Source organism: Bubalus kerabau, chromosome 8, assembly GCF_029407905.1.
Source record: "Bubalus kerabau isolate K-KA32 ecotype Philippines breed swamp buffalo chromosome 8, PCC_UOA_SB_1v2, whole genome shotgun sequence".
Lineage (NCBI taxonomy): Eukaryota > Metazoa > Chordata > Mammalia > Artiodactyla > Bovidae > Bubalus > Bubalus kerabau.
Window position 1 is genome coordinate 85192339 of NC_073631.1, and position 23197 is coordinate 85215535.

The 23197-nt window shown below is 40.2% G+C and overlaps 1 protein-coding gene across 5 annotated transcripts in view; it reads left to right on the forward strand.

Annotated features, from left to right (window-relative positions):
- Positions 1-1600: 1600 nt before the first annotated feature.
- VPS41 (VPS41 subunit of HOPS complex) overlaps positions 1601-23197 on the forward strand; it is a 211604-nt gene continuing 190007 nt past the window's right edge. For 3 of the 5 annotated variants that reach the window (XM_055590764.1, XM_055590768.1, XM_055590766.1), the window contains exons 1-2: positions 11566-11652; positions 13631-13669. In XM_055590764.1, coding sequence (XP_055446739.1) covers positions 11581-11652; positions 13631-13669 — 111 coding nt within the window. In that variant the 5' untranslated portion in view covers positions 11566-11580. Of the gene's footprint in view, positions 1824-2244; positions 2268-11565; positions 11653-13630; positions 13670-23197 lie in introns of those variants that run through there. The other 2 variants (XM_055590765.1, XM_055590767.1) reach the window with 2 other exon arrangements.

Below are 23197 nucleotides of genomic sequence, written 5' to 3' on the forward strand. Positions count from 1 at the left end.
TCTAGGCTTATTTCTTTTTTCTGTGATGACTCTAATGGGGGCTTCCACAGCCTCTTCAGTTGGTATAAGGATCCTTGTGGGACTGAAAGTCCATCATGAGTAATGAATGTTTGGTCCTGGGAAGTTTTGTGAAAGATTTTAGAAACGTATCAAACTGGAAATGTTGATACTTAGGGTATGGAGTGCTTGGCTACATATACCTAGATACCATGGTGTTGGTGTGTTTTTATTCCCTGTGACTAAGTGATCAGCAAAATAGAAGAGGGACCCCCACAAAATTTGGAGGAAGAAAGTGGAACTAAGGCTCTTTTGGCACAGGGGAGAAGGTAAGTGTCTCAGATGATGTCAACCTGGGTGTTGAGGAATCATGGGTTGAGCAGGTTACAGGGAGAGATCTGGGAGGCAACCGAGTGCTGAGTCCATGACTTCCTACTAGGTCAGAGTTCATGCAGCACAAGAGTCAACAAGTACTGGGCACCCAGCAGGTGCTGTCATTTGTGATGCCCTCTAGTAGTTCCTACCTCCTGGAGATGAGAGGAAAGAAGGAAATGCCCATCTTTGGACAGGATACTGCAGATTTTGAGGATTAGGAAGGAGCCTTCATAATGTCCAGAAAAATGGAGAGGGGATCATTCATTCTAAAGGATGGAATTAATACAGTGGTTTTACAGATTTTACCAAGGACAGATTTATATTCTATCTTGAATATTTACCCAAGGAATATACTCAGTGAAAACTTAAATAATTAAACAATGGATATTGTTTAAAAGTTAGCATGTCCAGGTGCCAGAAGAGAACAACTTAAAAGTAGCAGCAAAGAGTAGGAGCTAAATATTTTTGGAGCATAAATTGTCTCTGGTTCTTTATTTCAAAAACTGCTTTGTATTCATATAATATACTTTTTTTTTTTTTTTTTTTTAAGCAAGGACACCTTTAGATGAAGCAGGATTTGGTAATCACAGAGTCTTTGGCATCAGACAAAGCCAAGTTCAAACCCTAGTTCTTTCCTTGACTGTGTGACCTTTGAGCCAAGGTGTTCCCCTCTATAAAATGGGGATAACAGTAAAGATTGCTGGGAGGATTAAATGAGACACTGCACGCAAAACTCTACGCTCAGGATCTGATATACAGCAAATATAAAATACTGTTGTAGGGTAAGGGAGTTAGAGAAGGCGAGGTTCAGAAAAATAAGGAGACCAGAACTTTACAGGAACAGATCACCTTTAATGACACGAGAAGGGGCAGCAGTCAGGTTAACGAGCTTCTGCACTAACCTAAGAAATGAGTAAGTATATATAGGCATGTATGCGGAAAGTTACTGTCTTAAAGGGGCCTGTTGTTCTGCAAGGTTGTTTGGAGTAGTTATCTCTTAAATGGCTGGGCAAGGAATTCTGGAGATCGTCAGAGACTGGACGGGCTGGGAGCTGGGCGTAATCAGCCTAATGTCCATTTTTTCTTCCGGTGATAATTTGCATAAAATGGTGGGGAGGACCTGGAGGGGAGTTTTAACTCCAGGCTACCTAAAGCCTTGCAACTTTTCTTCAACTATAGTAATGACGGAAACGATAAGATCAACGATGAAATAAATCGTAGCATTAACAATGGTTATGTCTGGATTGCCCAAAGCACAATTCCATTTAACCTGGAGACTCGGAAGCCGAAATGTAGTCCAGCAGGTTCATCAGCTAAAATAAATTTCTCGGCTCAGATGACGCTAAAACTACATTTCCCAGAATGCCCTGGGTTCCAGGGTCTTGTTTTCTCTCATTTCCGGGTGGGTCAGGTGACTCCCCGGCTGCGCCATGGCGGAAGCAGAGGAGCAGGTAAGGGCTGCAGTTCCTAGGCAGGGGAAGGGGAGGCGAGGGTGGGGCGATGGCGGCGTGAAGTGATGTTGCTGCGGAGGAGTGGGGCTGCTGCGGGGCCAGGCAGGCTCACGTGGGGCTGGGGTATGGCCAAAGTTCATTTCGGGGAGCGGAGAGGCAAGTGGGATGCAGTCTTTTGGACCTCAGGCGGAGACAGCGCCTCGACACACCCCCAGCATTTGTGGGGCGACCCTCCCTTTGGCTCTAGCCTTATGGCCTGTATTCTGAGAAATTTTGGCTTGAAGGCAGCTTAGGCTCTCTCAGGGACTGGCCGCTTCTGGGAACCATCACACCTGATTTGAGTTTTGAGGTCAGGTGACTGAGATTTAAGTTCCTTTCCACTCGAAGTAGGACTGAAAGAGCTGATTTGCAGGTGGGCTAGGAAGGCGAAGTAGATGCGCTTAGGTTTGTTTCAGATCTGTTTCATTTGGGTACCAGGCTAGGTCAGTGTTGCATCTGATGAGTTTTACTTCGGGTCAATTTCATTTGCCTACAGAGCTAAGTCAATGTTTTATCTGTTGAGTTTTATTTTGGATCAGTTTCATTTAGTTACAAATCCGTTTTATCTGGCAGTGGTTAAGTGCATCAGTCAGGGAGCAAACAAATCTCAGGCTCTAGTGCTTGTTCTTTTTCTTAAAATGTGACTTTGGGCTAGTTGTTTGTGGAGATGGAGATAATTATAGTACAGTCCTCAAAAGGGTGATTTAAGAAGGACTGGGTCTAACGCAAATTTAAAGTGCTTAGAAGAAGTTTGGCTCAGTAAAAGTTATGTGGGATAGTTGCTGATTATCAGCTGGCGGTGTTTAGCCTACAGCTAGCAGTGTGACACTGGAGTTTAGGGAAAGATTAGTAATGGCAGTAGTTATTTTCATATAGGCAATAGTGGTAGCCAGACATTAGATGAAATGACAAAGTAACATCGAGTACCTCTCATCCCCGACATCCCCCACCCCCCAAAGGCAGGTCGGAATTTGGGGAAATACCTTAAATTTCCATTTCCAGTGTTATTTTAGCTTGGCACTGTTTTTCCTTAGGAATTAACAGGGCCGTCAGTTTGCATAATTGCTTGTAAGCAGTGACTTGATGCGCTGTCTAGTATCATACAGGAAGTTTACTTTAAAAATTTACTTTGTACCATTTGCAACATACTTCAATTACATAATGAAAATTGTCCTGTGTAATTTTCGCACATGCCAATAAATAATAAATTCGCCACGGTAGAAATTAAGTTTTTGGGTCTTCATTATGTTAACAGATGAGTCTCCTCTGTACCCCTGGAGCCCCTTTTTCCATTTCAAGCAGTTTAGCAGAATATGCTCATTAAGCGCATGTAATTGCATGACTCACAGCTGGATTTGATGATTTTGACATTGGTTTTCACACTATTCATCTCTCCCGTTAAAAACAATTCTGTGGCTGCTCTAGGTCTTAACTGTGGTGCTCGGGATCTTTAATTGCAGCCTGTGAACTCTTAGTTTCGGTATGTGGGATCTAGTTCCCTGACCATGGCTCAAACCTGGGCTTCCTGCATTGGAAGCGCAGAGTCTTAGCCACTGGACCACCAGGGAAGTCCCTAAAATAAAAATTTTTGGTAGTTTCATTTAAAAGCGAAAAGCCAAGCTCCTACATTCTTAGATACAGTGTCACGACCAGGGAGAGTTGTTCTTAGTGTTTACAACCTAGTATTTACTAACTAGTGTCTGCTACGGTTTTGTGTAGGAGTTTAGCCAAGCTGTTTGATTAAGAAGACACTTAGAAAGTTCATAATATAGTAAGAATGATTTGCGTTTTTATAGGACCTTCCAGTTTAAAGAACCGTCTCATGTTTCATTTGGTCCTTACAAATGTTGGTAAATTTTACTCTGATACGTAAGTTAGATCAGTCACCTCCTATGTTCCAAACCTTCACGTGGCTACCTATGCACTCTGGAAAAAAAAAAAAAGAGTCCTTAGGATAGTCTAGTTGCCCTATAGCACCTTATCACAATTGCTCCCCATTCTTGTTCTCAGACCTCATTTTCCACTATTCTCTTCCCTTTCTGTCACTCTGCATCAGCTACCCTGGCTTTCTTACTCTGCCTTCAAAAAACTAGGCATGTACCTGCCTCAGGACCTTTGCTCATGCTGCTCACTTTTTTGGACCCCAGATATTAACAGGACTTTCTCTCACTTTGTTTTTATTTCTGGTGTTATTTTGTTTCTGGTGTTTGTTCTAGGTGTTATCTTTCTGTGTGAGACCTCCCCTGACCATTCTTAAAAACCACCTTTTGTGTAATTTTCTCCTTAGTGCTTATGACCATCTGACATACTGTGTTTTTAAATTTCCTTTCTCCCCTCCCTATATTCTATATATTTCTATATTCGTTTTTATATATACTTTCTATGGAATGTAAGCTCCATGATGCCAAGGATTTGTTCATTGCTGTATGCCTGACACTGGGAAAGTGCTTGGTTCTCAGTATGTGTTAAATGATTGAATTTTACAGATAAGCACATTGAAATTCATATGCCTTAAGTAACTTGCCCAGGCTTGTGTCTATAATAAATCTCCAGTATTCTGTCTCCAACGCTCATGATTTTTTTTTACCCAAATACTCTGCCTTTTAAAAAGTTACTTAAGGGGCTTCCCTGGCAGTTTAGTAGTTAAGACTCTGAGCTTCCAATGCATGGGGCTCAGGTGTGATCCTTGGTTGGAGAACTAAGAACCCACATGCTGCTTGGCCAAAAAACAGAAAATAGAACTTACTCTAAATCAACCTCTCCTCTTAACTTTTCTGAGTGTTGTATTTTTGGTGATGGCTCTTTTATCCCTCTTAATTTTAGGAAGAACCAAGAGAGTGATATATATACTGAGTTAATATAACACAGTTCACAGACTAGCAAACTCAAGATCTCTTTTTGGGGAATATCCTGGCGATCCAGTGGTTAGGATTCTGTGCTTCCAGTGGGAGGCAGGGGTTCTATCTCTGGTCTGGGAACTAAGATTTGCAAGCTGTGTCATGCAGCAAAAAAAAAAAAAAAAAAAAAAGATTAAAATCACTTTTTGGATATGAATGAACTTTTTTTAAAAAGTCATTGGGAAATCTTTGTTTATTCTGAGAATGGTTAAAGTGGTTAGTAAAAATAACTACATATATATTAGTTCACAGAAAGAGCTAATACCTTGCATTGTGCCTGGAAATCCTCTAACCAGCCATTTTACCTCTCGCCAAAATGATTTATAGTTGACCTTTGTAATCACAGATGCCTGACACTATTTGCCCATACTGTGCTTATGAGTGACATTCTGCCCGAAGTCTGGCTGTTTGTATGTTTGTGTATTTGTCTTAGCTCTACTGCAGATTGCTGAGTCCTCAAGAACGAGCACAGAGTTTACTCATGTCTGTATCTCTCACAGAGCCAGTGCCTTACACAGGTACTAGGTACTTAATAAAATGTTTACATGGATTTATTAGGGGGAGAATAGCCTTCTGAATTGAAAACATCAAATTGTTAAGCTAGGTTCAAAGAATCTGTGCTGTTGTTTTACCTGAAAGTTTTGAAAGCTTTTCAGTCACGTGGATTGTAGGTTACATTTCCTACGTTCCTTACTCTGTCAACTCCCTGGGTACTCTCTTTCTTCCCAACCAGCAGGGAACCTGGTCCATTAAAATACTTGGTCACTCAGATCATCTATTCTTTGACCAGATCAGAGAGCTTCTACACTGAGTTTCCTCTGCCTTTTAGAAATTAGGGACATTCTCTCTGTACTGTAGAGCATTTTAGGATTATGAGATAGTACACTGGTGAGCAGGTTTACCCTCATGTGATTGTGCCCTGTGTAAAAGTCAAAATCAAGGCGACAGATATTTGAGTGTCACAGGCTTCTTGCTTCAAGCCTGTAGCTTGGGGATTTTACTCCCCAGGATTCTTGTGAGTGTGAAATGAGATAAAGTATGTTACAGTACCAGATTGAAACAATTGGCTTGTAAATAGGACAATGATTTATAACCCAAACTTGGATTGGCTAAGGTGCAGACAATCTTCATATAGTTTGGTCAAGATAGATCTTTTAAAAGCAGCTTTACTAATAAGTGGGCTTCTCTGGTGGCTTAGACCATAAAGAATTTGCCTGCAATGCAGGAGGCCAGGGTTTTATCCCTGAGTTGGGAAGGTCCCTTGGAGAAGGGAATGGCTACCCACTCTAGTATTCTTGCCTGGAAACACCCATAGACAGGAGCCTGGCAGGCTACAGTCCATGGGGTTGCAAAGAGTTGGATACAACTGAGCAACTAACACTTTTCACTTTCACTTACTAATAAATAACTAAAGGAAAAGCAAAGCCCTGAACAAGAAGTTGCAAAAGCATAGGATCGGAGAAGTCGTTAGGAAACCCATTCTTTACCATTATGTAATAAGCAATGGCACCCCACTCCAGTACTCTTGCCTGGAAAATCCCATGGACGGAGGAGTCTGGTAGGCTGCAGTCCATGGGGTTGAGAAGAGTCGGACACGACTTGAGTGACTTCACTTCCACTTTTCACTTTCATGCATTGGAGAAGGAAATGGCAACCCGTTCCAGTGTTCTTGCCTGGAGAATCCCAGGGATGGGGGAGCCTGGTGGGCTGCCGTCTATGGGGTCGCACAGAGTCGGACACGACTGAAGTGATTTAGCATAGTCATGAATTAGCTCAGCCAAGGAGCTTGGTACCTTGTGAGTTTCTCCTCCCATCTTCCTCTGGCTTGGTTGGCTGGAGGCTGATGACATCAGCTGATCATTAGTAGCCTCCCTGGCTCCCAGGTTACCACCCTGTGGAGAGACCACTCATCAGATCCGGGTGGGCTTCTGTGTTTCATGCAGCTCCCTGCTCATGGCTACTCAGTCACAGTCGCCTTTGTTTCTTCTAGAAACTTGATCTTCCTTAGTGGGTTTTTTTTGTTTGTTTGCTTTATCAAATCCTTGTGAATCTGGACTCTGATTTATACCTACTGCATCAGAATCTGTGAAGATGGAGTGGATACTAAATGAAGTCAGTCAGAAAGAGACAAATACCATATGATACCACTTATATATGGAATCTGAAACATGACACAAGTGAACTTATCTATGAAACAGAAACAGACTCAAAGACATAGAGGACAGATTTGTGGTTGCCACGGGGGAAGAAGTAGGGGAGGGATGGATTGGGAGTTTGAGATTAACAGATGCAAACTATTATATAGAGAAAGGATAAACAACAATATCCTACTGTATATCACAGGGAACTATTTTCACTATCCATAATGGAAAAGAAAAATCTGTCAGTTCAGTTCAGTCACTCACTCGTGTCCAACTCCTTGTGACTCCATGAACTGCAGCATGCCAGGCCTCCTTGTCCATCAACTCCCGGAGCCTACTCAGACTCATGTCCATCACGTTGACGATGCCATCCAACCATCTCATCCTCTGTCGTCCCCTTCTCCCTCCTTCAGTCTTTCCCAACATCAGGGTCTTTTTCAATGAGTTGGTTCTTCGGATCAGGTGGCCAAAGTATTGGAGTTTTGGCTTTAGCATCAGTCCTTCCAATGAATATTCAGGACTGATTTCCTTTAGGATGGACTGGTTGGATCTCCTTGAAGTCCAAGGGACTCTCAAGAGTCTTCTCCAACACCACAGTTCAAAAAAAATCCATAACTATATTCAATAAACCATAATGGAAAAGAAAAAAACAAACCATGGAGTGGATTAGCAAATATTAGCCAGTTCCCCAAACTGAGTTTAGATGGCTCTGATGCAAAGTCTTTGGGATGGGGCCACTAAGCACCCGGCGGGGGCAGTCCTCGAGGCTTTCCTTCATTTGCAGAGTGAAATGAGTGCAGCCGCTGAGCCTGGTGGGTTGAACAAGGTTGGTAACCTGCGTCTTCCGCTTCTGTCAGCTCCCGGGGTACCCATTCATCTTACTCAGACAGCCTAGTCCTTGCGGGACCCAAAGCTTTCTGTAATGGAAGCTCTGTGCACAAGGATATCAAATACAATTCACACAAAATATTCCTCTTTCCGTGCCTTTGTCAGCTGTTGGAACCTGTCGCACTCCGTCGTCAGGCTCAGCCATGGCACACGGTGTGTTGGGACGGGAGGGAAGGTGGCAGAAAGTGTTGTGTGTTTCACGTCCATCTCCAGCCCCGTCTGGTTCTCTGGGGCCTGGTCTCTCCTCTGTTTCTTCATCCTGCAGAGTTTGGAGCTGGTCTTCCTCAGGCTCCAATCTCCCATTTCTCCCCCAAATTCTCTTCATGGTGCTTAGCAAACTATTCCCTCCAAATTGTGAGGATTTCACAACCTCGGAGGTCCTGGCTTATCTTTCTCTTCCTGGGCTGACCATCTTCTGAACCCCTCCTGGCCTCTGAGGCTGGCTGTGCTGTATCTTCTTCCGGGCTGCTGTCACGGGGCCCTGATGGTGGGGTCAGGGGTCGAGGTGCGTGGAAAGACCTTGTTGTGGGGCTCTTCCGAGCACCCAGTTAGCTCCTTCCCGGGGCTGCTGCTAGGTGGTTAACACTTGGTGTGAATCACTGTGTCCTTGTTTGTGCTCTCACCCCTCTGTCCCCCTTCTGTCGCTGTCCTGTAGCCATGAGCTAATGAGCTGGAGCAAATGCACTTACTCTTATTCACAAGTGGGAAAGGAATATACAGAGGAGGTACAGTGTTACTGCCTTGGATTAGCAGCTTATTTATTTTTTTTTTTTTAAGATTTATTTTATTGAAGTATAGTTGATTTACAGGCTTCCCAGGTGGCGCTAGTTGTAAAGAATCCACCTGCCAGTGCAGGAAATGCAAGAAACATGGGTTCAATCCCCGGGTCTGGAAGATACCCTGGAGGAGAAAATGGCAGCCCAGGACAGTATTCTTGCCTGGACAATTTCATGGACGGAGAAGTCTTGTGGTCCCTGGGGTTTCAAAAAATTGGACACCACTGAATGACTGAGCACCATAGTTGATTTACAGTATTTTACTTTCTGCTGTACAGCAAAGTGATTGAGTTATATATATATATATATATATTTATATATTTATATATATTCTTTTTCATATTCTTTAACATTATGGTTAAACATTTAACATTAAGATACTATAGTTCCCTGTGCTATATAGTAGAAACTTGTTGTTTATCTCTTCTATATATAACAGTTTGCATCTGCTAATCCCAAATTCCTAGTCCATTCTTCCTCACCCCACCCATACCCCAGCAACCACAAATCTGTTTTCTCTGTGATTCTGTTTTGTTGGTTAGTTCATTTGTGCCATATTTTAGATTCCACATGTAAGTGATTTCATATGGTATTTGTCTTTCTCTTTCTGACTCATTTCACTTAGTAAGATAATCTCTGGGTCCATCCATGTTGCTTCATTCTTTTCTATGGCAAAGTAGTATTCCATTGTATACTAGTAGCATAATAGTATTCCATCTTCTTTTATCCATTCATCTGTTGATGGACACTTAGGTTGCTTCCTGTTTCGTCTATGGTAAATGGTACTGCTATGAACACTGGGATGCATGTATCTTTTCAAATTAGGCTTTTCATCTTTTCTAGATATATGCCCAGAAGTGGGGTTGCTGGATCATATGGCAACTCTTAATTTTTGGGGGAACCTCCATACTGTTTTCCATAGTGGCTGCACCAATTTACATTCCCACCAGCAGTGTAAGAGGGTCCCCTATTCTCCACATTCTCTCTACAGCACCTTATTTCTTCTCATCGTGATCATCAGCAACCAGCTGTTAAATCGTATCCTTTGGGTAGGATAGTTGGAGACAGGCAAAAGCCTTTGGGTTTATCCACAGTGAATTTAAAGGGATAACTACTAGGATCAGACAGTTAATACCAGGAGAAACAGAGGCCATAGAAGGCCAGATCTAGACCCTGTGGCCTGGACTTGCTGGAGACAGTTCTGTGAGTGAGGTGAGGGCTAGGTTAGGCTGTGAGGAAAGTTTAGGATTTAGAAACAGCCAGTCAGTTTCTAACTTTTTTTTTAGCCTCGCATTGGCAACATGGAAATGGAAGACATACAGTCCAGGCTGTGTTGTTAAAGCAAGATTGAAGGCCCTCAGCCCGACTGTCCCTGCCTCCTGGAGGTGCTTCCTGAGAATTGTCCTGTGGAGCATGCTGAGAGTTGGAGGAGCACTAGGAAGTGTGCGGAGTTGGGCCAAGGGCCTTCTAAGCAAGGAAGTGCTTCAGGAGGCTCGGCACCGGCATCACGAGCTCAAGGCGGGCATGTGAAGTGGGCATGAATGGGACTGCCTGGTGTTGGGACTTTTGGGGTATTGGTGGTGAAGTGCATTCTGTCTCCAGGACCATAGCTGCTCAGCCCCAACCTATGTTCTGTGGAAATGTGGATTTCAGGTGTATCTGAGTTTATGAAGTCAGAAATACAGATTTTTATGTGAAGGTCTTAAAAACACTACCTAGACCAAACAAAACACCTACAGTTGACATCCAGACTGCAAGTCACTCTTGCTCCCAATGACGTAGGGACTTGAGCATGTGATCTCTGGGTGAGACGTCACCCAGTGTGCCTGGAGGGCCATGGGTCTGTACAGAGAGTGGGGAGTGAGGCTGGAAGTGTACTGGGGGCCAGATTGGGGTGGGCTTCAGTGATCTTGCTGGAGAGCAGTGACCAGTCTACTGTGTGTTTTGGGAAGATGATTCTGTCAGTGGTTGAGTAGATTCAAGAGGTCACCTGTCAAGGCAGTGAGATTTTTAGTTAATGCTGTTTGGACACATGATTAAGTTTAAGGGATTGATGTTCAAAAGAAAGGTAAAATGAAACAGTTGTTGGCTTAGTTAGATTTCAATCTGTTGCCCAGAACTTGTCCAACTATACATTTGTGTCACTAGATGCTTTCCAGCCCTTCATTTTGGCTTCAAGCAGAGCAGCACATTTTTTTTTTTATAATGATAAGATACATATAATATATACCATTTTAACCACTTTTAAGTGTAAGGAATCAGTGGCATTAAGTACATTCACCTTTGTGCAGTCATTACCACCATCTATTTCTAGAACTTTCTGTCATCACAAAACTGGAACTGTACCCATTAAACAATAACTCTCATTCCCCCGACATCAGCTCTGGGTAACCTCTGTTCAGCTTTCTGTCTCATAAGTGGAATACTGCAGTGTTTGTCTTGTGGTGTCTGACATATTTATCTTAGAAGCTAGCACAGTTTTATAACTTACACTTTGATGATTTGAAGGTTGTTTGTTTAGTCGTGTCCGATATTTTGTGACCCTACGGACAGTAGCCCACCAGGCTTCTCTGTCCATGGGATTTCCCAGGCAAGAATACTGGAGTGGGTTGTCATTTCCTTCATCGGGGATCTTCCCGACCCAGGGATCAAACCCACGTCTCCTTCACTGGCAGGCAGATTCTTTACCACTGAGCCACCAGGAGTATGTGAAGTTAAAAAAAAAAAATAAAAAGTTTGGAAGTCACTATTTCACTATGTTCAGCCTTCTTCTTCTGGGATCCCTCACTGGGTATATTCACTTTAGATCTTCCTCTAGCCTCTTTCTCTGGAGCATTGAGCAGTGGGGCTTGATGAATGAAGGATGCTAATAAGTAACAGACCAGGCCAGTTCCTGAAGGCACTTATGCAGGGCTTTGATAGCATCGTGGGTAGAAGTGTCATTTTTTGAGGCCACAGGTCCGTTTGGGAGGTTCATGCTGGTGCTGATGCTAAGTATCTCAGTGTCCTGAAATAAATGTTCTTTGTTGATACCAGCAGCCACAGGAGGGCTGGAAGACTCAGATGTCTGATATTTGCATGCCTTAAGGTACAGATTCTGCCTCTGCTTGCTTTCTGGTGGGAACAAATGTGTAATTTGATTTTGAGTTTTGGGATTGAAATCGCAGGTTGGGGATTTATGTTTTTGTTTTAATGACGCATGTAAGTGAGATGTTTGTCCTAATATGCCATGTGTATATTTGAATGGATCGCACATTAGGAAAAAATGTTTCCTTCGATTTAATGTCAGTTTTGGAAAAGAGTAGTCAAGTGTTCCCTGAAAGTTCTAGAGGTGGGAGATAGGAATCTTGCCGTGGCTTATTGGCACAGCTGTCAAAGCCTGGTTTCTCTCATGCTAATAACTTAATATGCAGGAACTGTCAGGGATGTTAGAAGTCATTTAAGTTCAAACTCTAAGCCTTTGCATTTTACTTCGGAGGGTGTTAGGAAATTTCAAGATACTACGTGTGAAACATTTAGCATCATGAGTGATATATTATAGATGTTGAGTAAAGACATTAGAACAGTGACTATTAATATTAAGTGGAGTGTGTCTGTGTCCAAAATAGAAGGATCAGGAGGGCAGGTACACTAACCAGGGGATGATTAGTGTAGGGGAGAAGTAATTTAGAAGAGTCAGCTTGATCTGTTTCATTAACTGTCTGGAGAACTGGCAAGCAATAGAATTAGATTTTTTATGTGTCATAGTTAGAGCTAAGAACAAAACATTGCTGTGGAAAGATCATAGCTCTAAGTTAATGAGGACTTTCTAATATTTAGATTATCTTGAAAACAAACAGGCTACATTAGGATATAGAGATGTTCACATTCATTATAGTTAATGTTGTAACTACAATCAGATTCTTAATTACAACTACTATTCATCCCCATTTTACAGATGAACTTGTGAGCAGGGACTGTTCTGTCCACAAGGCTCTTAATGATTTTAGACATGTGAAATTAAAATATTTCACACACCCGGTGTCTGTTTATCCTACAGTCCAATTTGCATTGAGTGAAACGTGCATCCACCTTTCTTTAAAATGTTCATTTGTTTGGTCTTGAAAAAAATTATTCTTTGTATCTAAAATGTCCTACCCCCTGTTTTTTTTTTTTTTTGTCTTGTGAATGTCCTTGGCCCCCCGCCCCACCCTTTTATGTCTCATGGATGGTTGAGAAATGCTTATGTTCACTGTCAGCATGTTAGTGATAACCTTTTATTGCTATTGATATCTATAAGCACGTTAAGTAAATCTTCGTTTTGCTGACCTCTTTGAAGACGCATGGCATCAGCAGATTCTCTCTTTCAGTGGACAGGTGAGAGATTAGCGGGACCAAGTCCATTTTTTCCCCCCTTCTGCTTTGTTTTCTCCAGAGCAGCAAGATTCATTGTTTAGCAAGAGGGAAACTGTGTTAAATGGCAGAATTTGTCTTCCGGTTAATGGTTTAAAGAGTGGATGTAAATTATACAGCTTGTTTGCGCAGTGCCTGATAAGGTACCACACTAGGGGAATTCTTTTGTAAAAGCTGTTTAAGCAAGACAGTCATTTTGACTCAGCCAGATTAATAGCATAATAATTAATAGAAAAAGAGCTTTGAGCTTTGCTGTATAAAAATTGGCTTATGGACAATTTGAAGTGGCAGTTGCCTCTTCCCTTCTGAGATCAGTAAAGACTGCTTTGCCAGACTGAGTTCCATCTTCAGTGAAGGAAGAACTTTCTGGGTCCTCCCATAAGAAGTTCCTGGAGTCATTTGTTAAGCTGCTGACCCGTTGAGGGAGGTCACTGGGAATGACAGATCCATGTGGACCCAGGATGACCATCTTAGCCCTGCAGGGCGTGGAGATGTTGTAGGAGTCTTGTGAAGAGTCAGACCATGTGGAGTTCTTCAAACTGGGGTTGAAGATTACTGCCAAAGAAGGGCAAATAGGTATTGGTGGTAGGGACGTGAGGACTCTTACTCCTCGAAAATATTTTTTCTTCTTTTGTCATGTGTTCTAACCATTTTCCCCACTCTATGATTTGTAGGAAACTGGATCTCTGGAAGAATCTACAGATGAGTCTGAGGTAAGGTGGTGATTCAAGAGCATGGAAATTTCTAGCTGAGCCAACATCTTGAGCTGGTCATGCCTTGCTAAATGGAACATTCCCCGGGTTTGGGAAGGTAAGGTAGGGTCATAGGTGATTAAACCTCAAAAAGGAGAGGGTGTGGAGAAAAGGGAACCCTCTTACACTGTTGGTGGGAATGCAAACTAGTACAGCCACTATGGAGAACAGTGTGGAGATTCCTTAAAAAACTGGAAATAGACCTGCCTTATGATCCAGCAATCCCACTGCTGGGCATACACACTGAGGAAACCAGAAGGGAAAGAGACACGAGTACCCCAATGTTCATCACAGCACTGTTTATAATAGCCAGGACATGGAAGCAACCTAGATGTCCATCAGCAGATGAATGGATAAGAAAGCTGTGGTACATATACACAATGGAGTATTATTCAGCCATTAAAAAGAATACATTTGAATCAGTTCTAATGAGGTGGATGAAACTGGAGCCTATTATACAGAGTGAAGTAAGCCAGAAAGAAAAACACCAATACAGTATACTAACGCATATATATGGAATTTAGAAAGATGGTAACAATAACCCTGTGTACGAGACAGCAAAAGAGACACTGATGTATAGAACAGTCTTATGGACTCTGTGGGAGAGGGAGAGGGTGGGGAGATTTGGGAGAATGGCATTGAAACATGTAAAATATCATGTATGAAATGAGTTGCCAGTCCAGGTTCGATGCACGATACTGGATGCTTGGGGCTGGTGCACTGGGACGACCCAGAGGGATGGAATGGGGAGGGAGGAGGGAGGAGGGTTCAGGGTGGGGAACACATGTATACCTGTGGCGGATTCATTTTGATATTTGGCAAAACTAATACAGTTATGTAAAGTTTAAAAATAAAATAAAATTAAAAAAAAATCAAAAAAAAAAAAGAACAAAAAAAAAAGGAATATGTTGGTCATCTTTTAAAATATTAGATAGATTCATTTAAAAAATAAACGAGAAAAGGAGCAAAAAGTGTTTTCCTTATTTTGAACAATATTTTAATCCTAAGCGTGTTGGCAGTGAGGAAATTCATGCCAAATTTTACAAAGTAATCTTGACAGTTAAAAACCTATTCTTAAAAATAACCATTGTAGGGTCTGCAGTATTTATTCTTTGTTCTTTTAATGAATATGATGTGCTTTTTAGTATAATTTCTGAATCATTGAAATGATATTTCATAAAAAGGGAAGTAGCTACTAAAAAACTGTTAGGGAGCTCAGTTGTAGTAAAGATTGTATTTTTTTTTCATTTATGTTTCTTTTTTTTTTAAATTTTATTTTTAAACTTTACAATATTGTATTAGTTTTGCCAAACATCGAAATGAATCCACCACAGGTATACCCGTGCTCCCGATCCTGAACCCTCCTCCCTCCTCCCTCCCCATACCCTCCCTCTGGGTCGTCCCAGTGCACCAGCCCCAAGCATCCAGTATCGTGCATCGAACCTGGACTGGCGACTCATTTCATACATGATATTTTACATGTTTCAATGCCATTCTCCCAAATCTCCCCACCCTCTCCCTCTCCCACAGAGTCCATAGGACTGATCTATACATCACTGTCTCTTTTGCTGTCTCGTACACAGGGTTATTGTTACCATCTTTCTAAATTCCATATATATGTGTTAGTATACTGTATTGGTGTTTTTCTTTCTGGCTTACTTCACTCTGTATAATAGGTTATATATAAGGAGAAAAAGTAATATATAAAGGAAGCCTTTAAAAAAATTTCTTCTCAAGGCTATGCATAAAAAATAAGTTTAAGCATAACACTGATCAATTAGCTTATTAGTTTTATGGATGACTAATAATAATAGTTAACATTTTTTTATTTTTATAGTATTTCCTTTGGCTCAGAGGACTATAAAAGTATCTGTGATAACTTTTTGGAAATCCACACCAACATGCTATTTAATATAATCTATTAAATTTGGACTGATATTACAGATAGTCTCCTTTATGCTTTGGGGAGAAAAGGTGGTCTTATACATATTCCTCTAGAGAACATCTTCCATATTATGCCATCATACATTTGTAGTTTTTCTATAGAGTTGTAGTTCCTAACATTTTCACTACTAAAGATCTGTGATGCTGTTTTAATCCTGGTAAAGTGTAACTGAAATTACTTATAGATAGGATATAATAATTGTTGATTTTCAATAATGCATTGAAAGCATTTCAGAGCACCGTTTTTACTTTCGGAGAACTCTACTTAACTGAGAACCTTGTGTTCTGAGGATCACTGGTTCAGAGTCCTACAGTGTTGGAGCCCTGTCCAGGAATTTCATTTCCAGGGTGAACAGGATGTTGGCAGCTGCATCCATCTAAATCTTTCCACCCGTCTTTCAGATAGGAAATGATCCAGAAAGAGAGCAAACAAAAGAATCCGTAAGCCATGCCTCCAGCATAATTAGGCAACAGGGAGCACTGTAAACTTCAAAATAAGTGGGGAAATAAATATTTGAAACCAACAGAACCAGCTTTGGATTGACTGGAGCCGAGGATCAGATGGATGGAAATGAGGGGAGTGTGGCCAAGCCCCAGTCAGTGGTGGCACAAAACAAGGGGAAGTCATGCCCAATCCCAAGTAGGGAAGTTGTGAGTACAGGTCTGAGCCTGGTGGATCTGAGAACTGATTGTTGAGAATTTAAAGGAAGGAGTTTGAAAATTTGTGAAATACCAAAAGTACAGTATTGGGATGGGGCCACTTCTGCAGATAAGGGGGAGGCATTCCCTGGAGGTCTGTTGGTACAGGGAAAAGGAAAAAGCAGCGATATCAAGGTGTCAGAAACAAACAATATTGTACAATCAGGAGATTTACCTCTTTCTCCACACCATCAGAAAAAGGATGCCACTTATTAAAGAAAATGTGGGACTTCCTTGGTGGACCAGTGGTTAAGACTCAGCACTTCGCATGCAGAGGGCACAAGTTTGATCCCTGCTCGAGGCACCGAGATCTCACATGCCCCACACATCATGGGCCATGCCCCAAATTTAACAACAAACAAAATGCCCTTCCTTACCAGTGTAACTAAGAAACCTAGTAAAACACCCAAACACCTCACCTCTCCCTGGGAGCACCTGTTTATGCTGTCCAGGAACATCTGATCAAACGATTAAAAACGATCTGAAATCATAGCATCCATACAAAACTGCTTACAGGATAAAAAAGTAGTGAGAATCAAAAATTTTTCAAGAGAACACCAACATAACACTCCATCATAAGCTGAATATCTTGAAACAAACAAGCACACACAAAAAACTATCTTAAACCAGAAATTTAAAAATCTCAAAATAGAAATGAACCAAAAACTAGGAAGTTAAGGAATAAAGTTAATGATATTTCAAGAATGAAATGGAAAGAAAAGGTATTTTAATGTTGAGAAAACTGAGGCCCAAAAAGTAACCTGACAGTCTGATGTCATAGCTGCTTTGTGGGAGAAATGGGTTCAGATTCTGGTCCCCAGACTCTGGGTTCTTTTGGTCATCTTGCCTTCCAGCCATGGTGCCTTCTCAGGATGGTACCTCGGGTTCATCTCTCAGCAGTGCTTCATACTTGCTGTGTTACTTTGGGCATTGCATCAATTCTTCCATTCTTCGGCTTCTTGATACGAAAAATGGGAGTGACTGCTAACCTCGTATGGTTATTGTGAGGATTAGAGAAGATTGATGTTTGCAAAGCATCATATTTGGCATTTAGCACATGGGAAGCACTCTGGGAATATTAGCGATCTCCAGCTTCTATTTTAGCTATGGTGCTGGTGGCTGACTTTACAGCCTGGTGCTTCAACCTGAGGGCTTGGAGAGTCTTCCCACACTGGCTCTAGGAAAGTGGTTACCATCCCAGATATTAGCGATTCTAGTGAGTTTATGCACCAGCAGAATAGTTAGGCTGGTGGTAGAGCTGAATGAAGTCATTGTAGCTATAGTGAGTTGGCTTGCAATCCAGTCTTTGGAGAAGATTTTCTTGGATTTCTCACTCAGTTTGAACCACTTTCCACTTTTAAGATTGATATTGGTATTGACATACCACATGATTCCCAGAGAATCCTTATTCTTCCTTTTCTGCCTCTGTCCCTTCTTCCCATTAGGGTTTTTTTTTTGTAAAGATGTTTTTTATGAGTCTTTATTGAATCTGTTACAATATTGCTTGTTTTATATTATTGTTTTTTCTGCCGGAAGGCATGTGGGATCTTAGCTTCCCTACCAGGGATCGAACCTGCATCCCCTGCATTGGAATGCAAAGTCTTAACCACTGGACCACCAGCGAAGTCCCCCCTATTTGGTTTTGTGACTACTAATTAAGCTTTCTCTTTTTGTACATATAGGCGTTTCCTTTATGAATAAGCATGTTTAAGTGCTCAGGTGATTTCCATTTTTGTGAACAATACTTATACTTAGTGTTTTCAACCATGTAGTGTAGTAATTTATTTTTCTACCACTTTATGAAATGCTGCATTTCATATAAACTGGACTTGCACATTATAGGAAAACTACAGTGTTAGGTTATTCTGAAGTTCTTTTATTAACTTTAAATTTTTAGTTGTAAAATATACATAAGACAAAATATACCATCTTAACCATTTTTAAGTATACAGTTCAGTATCATTAAGTTTATTCACATTGTTGGGCAACCTGTTTTTGGAACTTTTCTTCACCAACACATATTTTCCTTTTTGTTTTTGATAGTAGCTATCCTGACAGGTGTGAGGAGATATCTTATTGTTGTTTGATTTGCATTTCCCCAAAAATCAGTGATGTTAAGCATCTTTTCATATGCTTGTGGGCCATTTGTGTATCTTTGGAGATATATCCAGGTTCTTTGCCCATTTTCTGATAGAGTTGTTTGATTTTGTTTGTTGAGTTGAATTCCTTATATATTCTGAATATTAACCCTTTTCAGGTGTAGATATGGATATCAGATGGGGATATTAATGCCTTATTCAGTAGCTATAAATGTAACTCAACAACCTGTGGATAGGATGGATGGATAGATGGATAGCTAGCTAGGTAGGTTGGTATAGATTTGTGGAGTTATAAGTGATTTACCTGTATCTGTGTGTGTGTGTGTGTGTGTGTGTGTGTGCACGCGCACGCTCAGTCACACCTGACTCTCTGCAGCCCCATGGATGGTAGCCTTCCAGGTTCCTCTGTCCATGGGATTTTCCAGGCAAGAATATTGGAGTGGATTGCCATTTCATACTCCAGGTGATCTTCCCGACACAGGGATCGAACCTTGGTCTCTTGTGTCTCCTGCATTCTGTACCACAGCACCACCTGGAAAGCCCTACCTACATCCATCTCTCTGCATATAAAAGATATTGGTAATATATAAAGAATATATATTAATATGTGTATCCCTTTTTAATTATACAATATGCAGATATTTAAATATTTCCTCCCATTCCATAGGTTGGTTGCTGTTTCATTCTCTTGAGTCTATCTTTTGATATATAGGCATTTTTAATTTGGATGTAATCCAGTTATCCTTTTTTACTTTTGTTTCTTGTGCTCTTGGTGTCATATCTGAGAAATCTTTGCCAAATCCAATGTAATGCAGGTTTCTCTTGGGTTTTCTTCAAAGTTCTTATTTTAATGTGTTTGAGAAAATAACACTGAATACTCAGAACTATCAGTATATTTTTCACTAATCTTGAAAACTGCAGCCAAATGAAATGAATTTGAGGTGTGGAGTATAATTAAAATAATTGAAAGTGGTATATATGTCAAGATGTCAATCTTTAAGAATTTTAACTTGTTCTTTACACTTAAAGTAGAAATGCAAAGCCAGGTTACAACCAAGATAGGAAGTAATGTTTATTTAATAAGCTACATAGTTAGGGGTCTTGTGATCATGTTAATAATTAATGGAAAATTTGGAGGATAAATAAACTGATCCTCATATCTAGGATTTTTTTTGTTTTTAATATACAGTCATCTGTTTTTTCCACGTTGATATGATGAACCAGACTATTTTTTAGACAGTGTTTCTCTTGTAAAGTATAACAGAAAAGTATATTATCTTCAAAAAGATTTCATTCTCATCTTGAAGCTCAAAGACCTTTTCAGTTTTTAGGGATGGATGGCTACTGTCGTATAGGTATGATATTTTGGATGATGTTACAGATTTTGGTTTATTCAACTAGTGGGGTAAGATACTGATTTCAGAATCTTTGAACTTATTTTTTATTCTGGAGATGAGAGGATTGTCTAGCTAATGTATGTGTGACATTAATAATTTTGATAAAATTCCTGTTTTGTCATAAAATATAAATTATTTTAGAATAATAAACATATATAAAATAATGTTAATTATGAGTTACATCCCTTATATCAATTATATATCAAAGTATATCAAAAATTTAGCTTCAAGAATGTTCATTACAACTTTGAATTATGAAAATTTGGAAACAGGCTAAATATCTAGAAATAAGGAATTGTATTATCTTTATAATTTAGAAAAGCTTTTTACAAAAATACCATGTGGGATAGTTGGCAAGCTCTTTTGCTCATTGTTTAGATAGTAAATACTTAAAGCTTTGTAATCCAAGAGACAATATTGAAGATATTATGTAGGTATGTAACCATATAAAAATGTAAAAGCCCTTCTTAGTTTGTAGATTGTACAAAACCAGGCATCTGGCTGGATTTGGCCATGGACTGTAGTTTGCTGATTCCTGATTTAGAGTATAATCCAGTTTCTCTTCAACTTCCAAAGTGCAAGTATGATATTTGCTGGGTCATGTGACTCTCATTTACTATTTTAATCTGTCTTCATTTTTTAAAATTTTTTATAACAAATATGCATTACCTATGGGGCTTCCCTGATGGCTCAGATGGTAAAGAATCTGGCTGCAGTGCAGAAGACCTAGGTTTGATCCTTGGGTCAGGAAGATCCCTGGAGAAGGGAATGGCTATCCACTCCAGTATTCTTGCCTGGAGAATTTCATGGACAGAAGAGCCTGGCAAGCTACAGTCAGTCCATGGGGTTCTAAAGAGTCACACATGACTGAGCGACTAACACTTATGTGCTTATGCATTACTTTATGTACTTAACAAAACAATACAAGTATTCCTTTTTAACAAAACATGTTAATGTCTGTACATGTTAGAAAAGTCTATAGCAGTTGCTGTTATAGAACTTTTTGGTTGCAAAGGTATGGAACCTGACATAAAACTGTGTCCTTTCTTCCCTACCTCAAACTCAGACAGGGGAATTAGAGGAAAACTTTGGTTTATTTCTTGGCCTCTGTTATTTCAAGATTTTATGTAAGGCCAGAATAGTTTATACTCGAATAAACATTTTTTTTTTCCTGAGATTTTTTTTTTAAAGTGTTAAATTCTGAGATAATTGTAGATTCACTTGCCAAAATAAGAAGTGATACAGAGAGATTCTTTGTACCACCTACCTAGTTCCGAAATGCTAACATCTTGGGTAACTAATATTGCACAATCAGATGTGATATGCTATGAGACTGATATTGGTGCAGTCTTGCAAACCTTAATCAGATTTTACCAGTTTTTTGTACATTCATGTGTATAAGTGTATATTTGATTGTGTGCACTTTTATCACATGTGAAGATGCTGTCATGATATAGAACCATTCATCACAGGGAGAAAAACAAGTTCCCTTGTAAGTCACAGCCACTCCCTCCCCTGCCCCGATGCCTGGCAGCCACCGTTCTATTCTCCATCTCTGTATTTTTGTCATTTCAAGTGTATTATACGGATGGAACCATACAGTGTGTTTATCTTTTGAGATTGACTTTCTCCTACTCTGCCACTCTTGTCTTTTCCCTGGCATGGTGAGAACATTCACGTTGAAGGCAATTATTGACACATCAGGGCTTAAGATTGCCATTTTTTGTTTTCTGTTTGTTCCTGTTTTTCACTTCCTCTTGTTTCTCTTTTCTTCCCTGTCAGTGAGTTGCTTGAACATTTTCCTGAAATTCTGCATTGATTTATTTATAACAGTATTTTTGAGTACATTACTTTGTGTGATTTTCTTAATGGTTGCTCTTTGTGTTAAAATGTGCATATGTAACTGCTCACAGTCTGCTGGTGTCCTCAACATTGTAATATTTCTAGTCATATGTGGAAACCTTGCTTCCCATTTTTTTAAGTATGGTTGTCTTAAATATGTTTCATGTTCACTGAGCTTATCAGTTGGTATTAGACATTTTAATTCAAATATCAAATATGCTTTAAGAAGCTTATGAAAAGAGTGATAATCTACTATATTTACTCCTACTCTCACCCATTTTTATGTTTTCTTTTTAAAGTTTTAAACTTTTTTCTGTTAACTTCTATCTTCTATTCCTTCCTATTTAGAAAACTTTCTTTAGCCCATTCTTTAGGGATAGATTTGCATGACATAAATTCTTTTAGTCTTTCTTCATCTGAGAATGTCTTTAGTTCCCTTTCATTTTGGGGGGATATTTTCATCAGATATAGCATTTGTGGTTGATAGTTGTTTACTTTTAGAACTTGAGAAATTATGTGCCACTGCCTTCTGGCCTCTGTCATTTCAAATGAGAAATCTGTTGTTTGAATTGGTGCTCCCCCATACGTCATGTGTCATGTTTCCCGTGCTGCTTGCAAGATTTATTTTTTAACCTTAGTATTTAGAAATTTAATTAGGATGTCTCTTAGAGTGGATTTCTTTGACTGCTCTTCTTTGAAATTGGTTTAGCTAATTGAATCTGTAGGTTTATGTCCTTCACCGAATTTGGAAACAGTTCAGTCATTATTTCTTCAAATACTTTTTCAGTTTTATTCTCTTCTCCTTCTGGGCCTTTGGTAATATGAATGTTAGTCCTTTTGTTATTGTTCACAGAGCCCTGAGACCATTCATTTTCTTCAGTCTGTTTTCTCTGTTTTGTTCAGATTGGGTAAGTTCTGTTGATTGATCCCTAAGTTCATTAGTTTTATCCTGTCATCTTTGCTGTTGAACCCAAACATTGAGTTATTTCTTTTGGGTATTATATTTTCCAGTTCTAAAATTCTCATTTTTAAAAATAGGTTGTTTCTTTGCTCAAAGAGTCTGTCATTCCATTTGTTTCAAGAGAATTTGTAATTGCTTGTTGAAGCACTTTTATGGGAGAAGGCAATGGCACGCCACTCCAGTACTCTTGCCTGGAAAATCCCATGGACGGAGAAGCCTGGTAGGCTGCAGTCCATGGGGTTGCAAAGAGTGGGACACGACTGCACGACTTCACTTTCACTTTTCACTTTCATGCATTGGAGAAGGAAATGGCAATCCACTCCAGTGTTCTTGCCTGGAGAATCCCAGGGACGAGGGAGCCTGGTGGGCTGCCATCTCTGGGGTCACACAGAGTCGGACACGACTGAAGTGACTTAGCAGCAGCAGCAGCAGCAGCACTTTTATGATGGCTGCTTTAAAAATCTTTGCCAGATAATTCCAACACCTGATTCATTTTGTTCTTAGACATTTAAATGGAAGGCAGTATTTAAATCATGAAGAATCATCA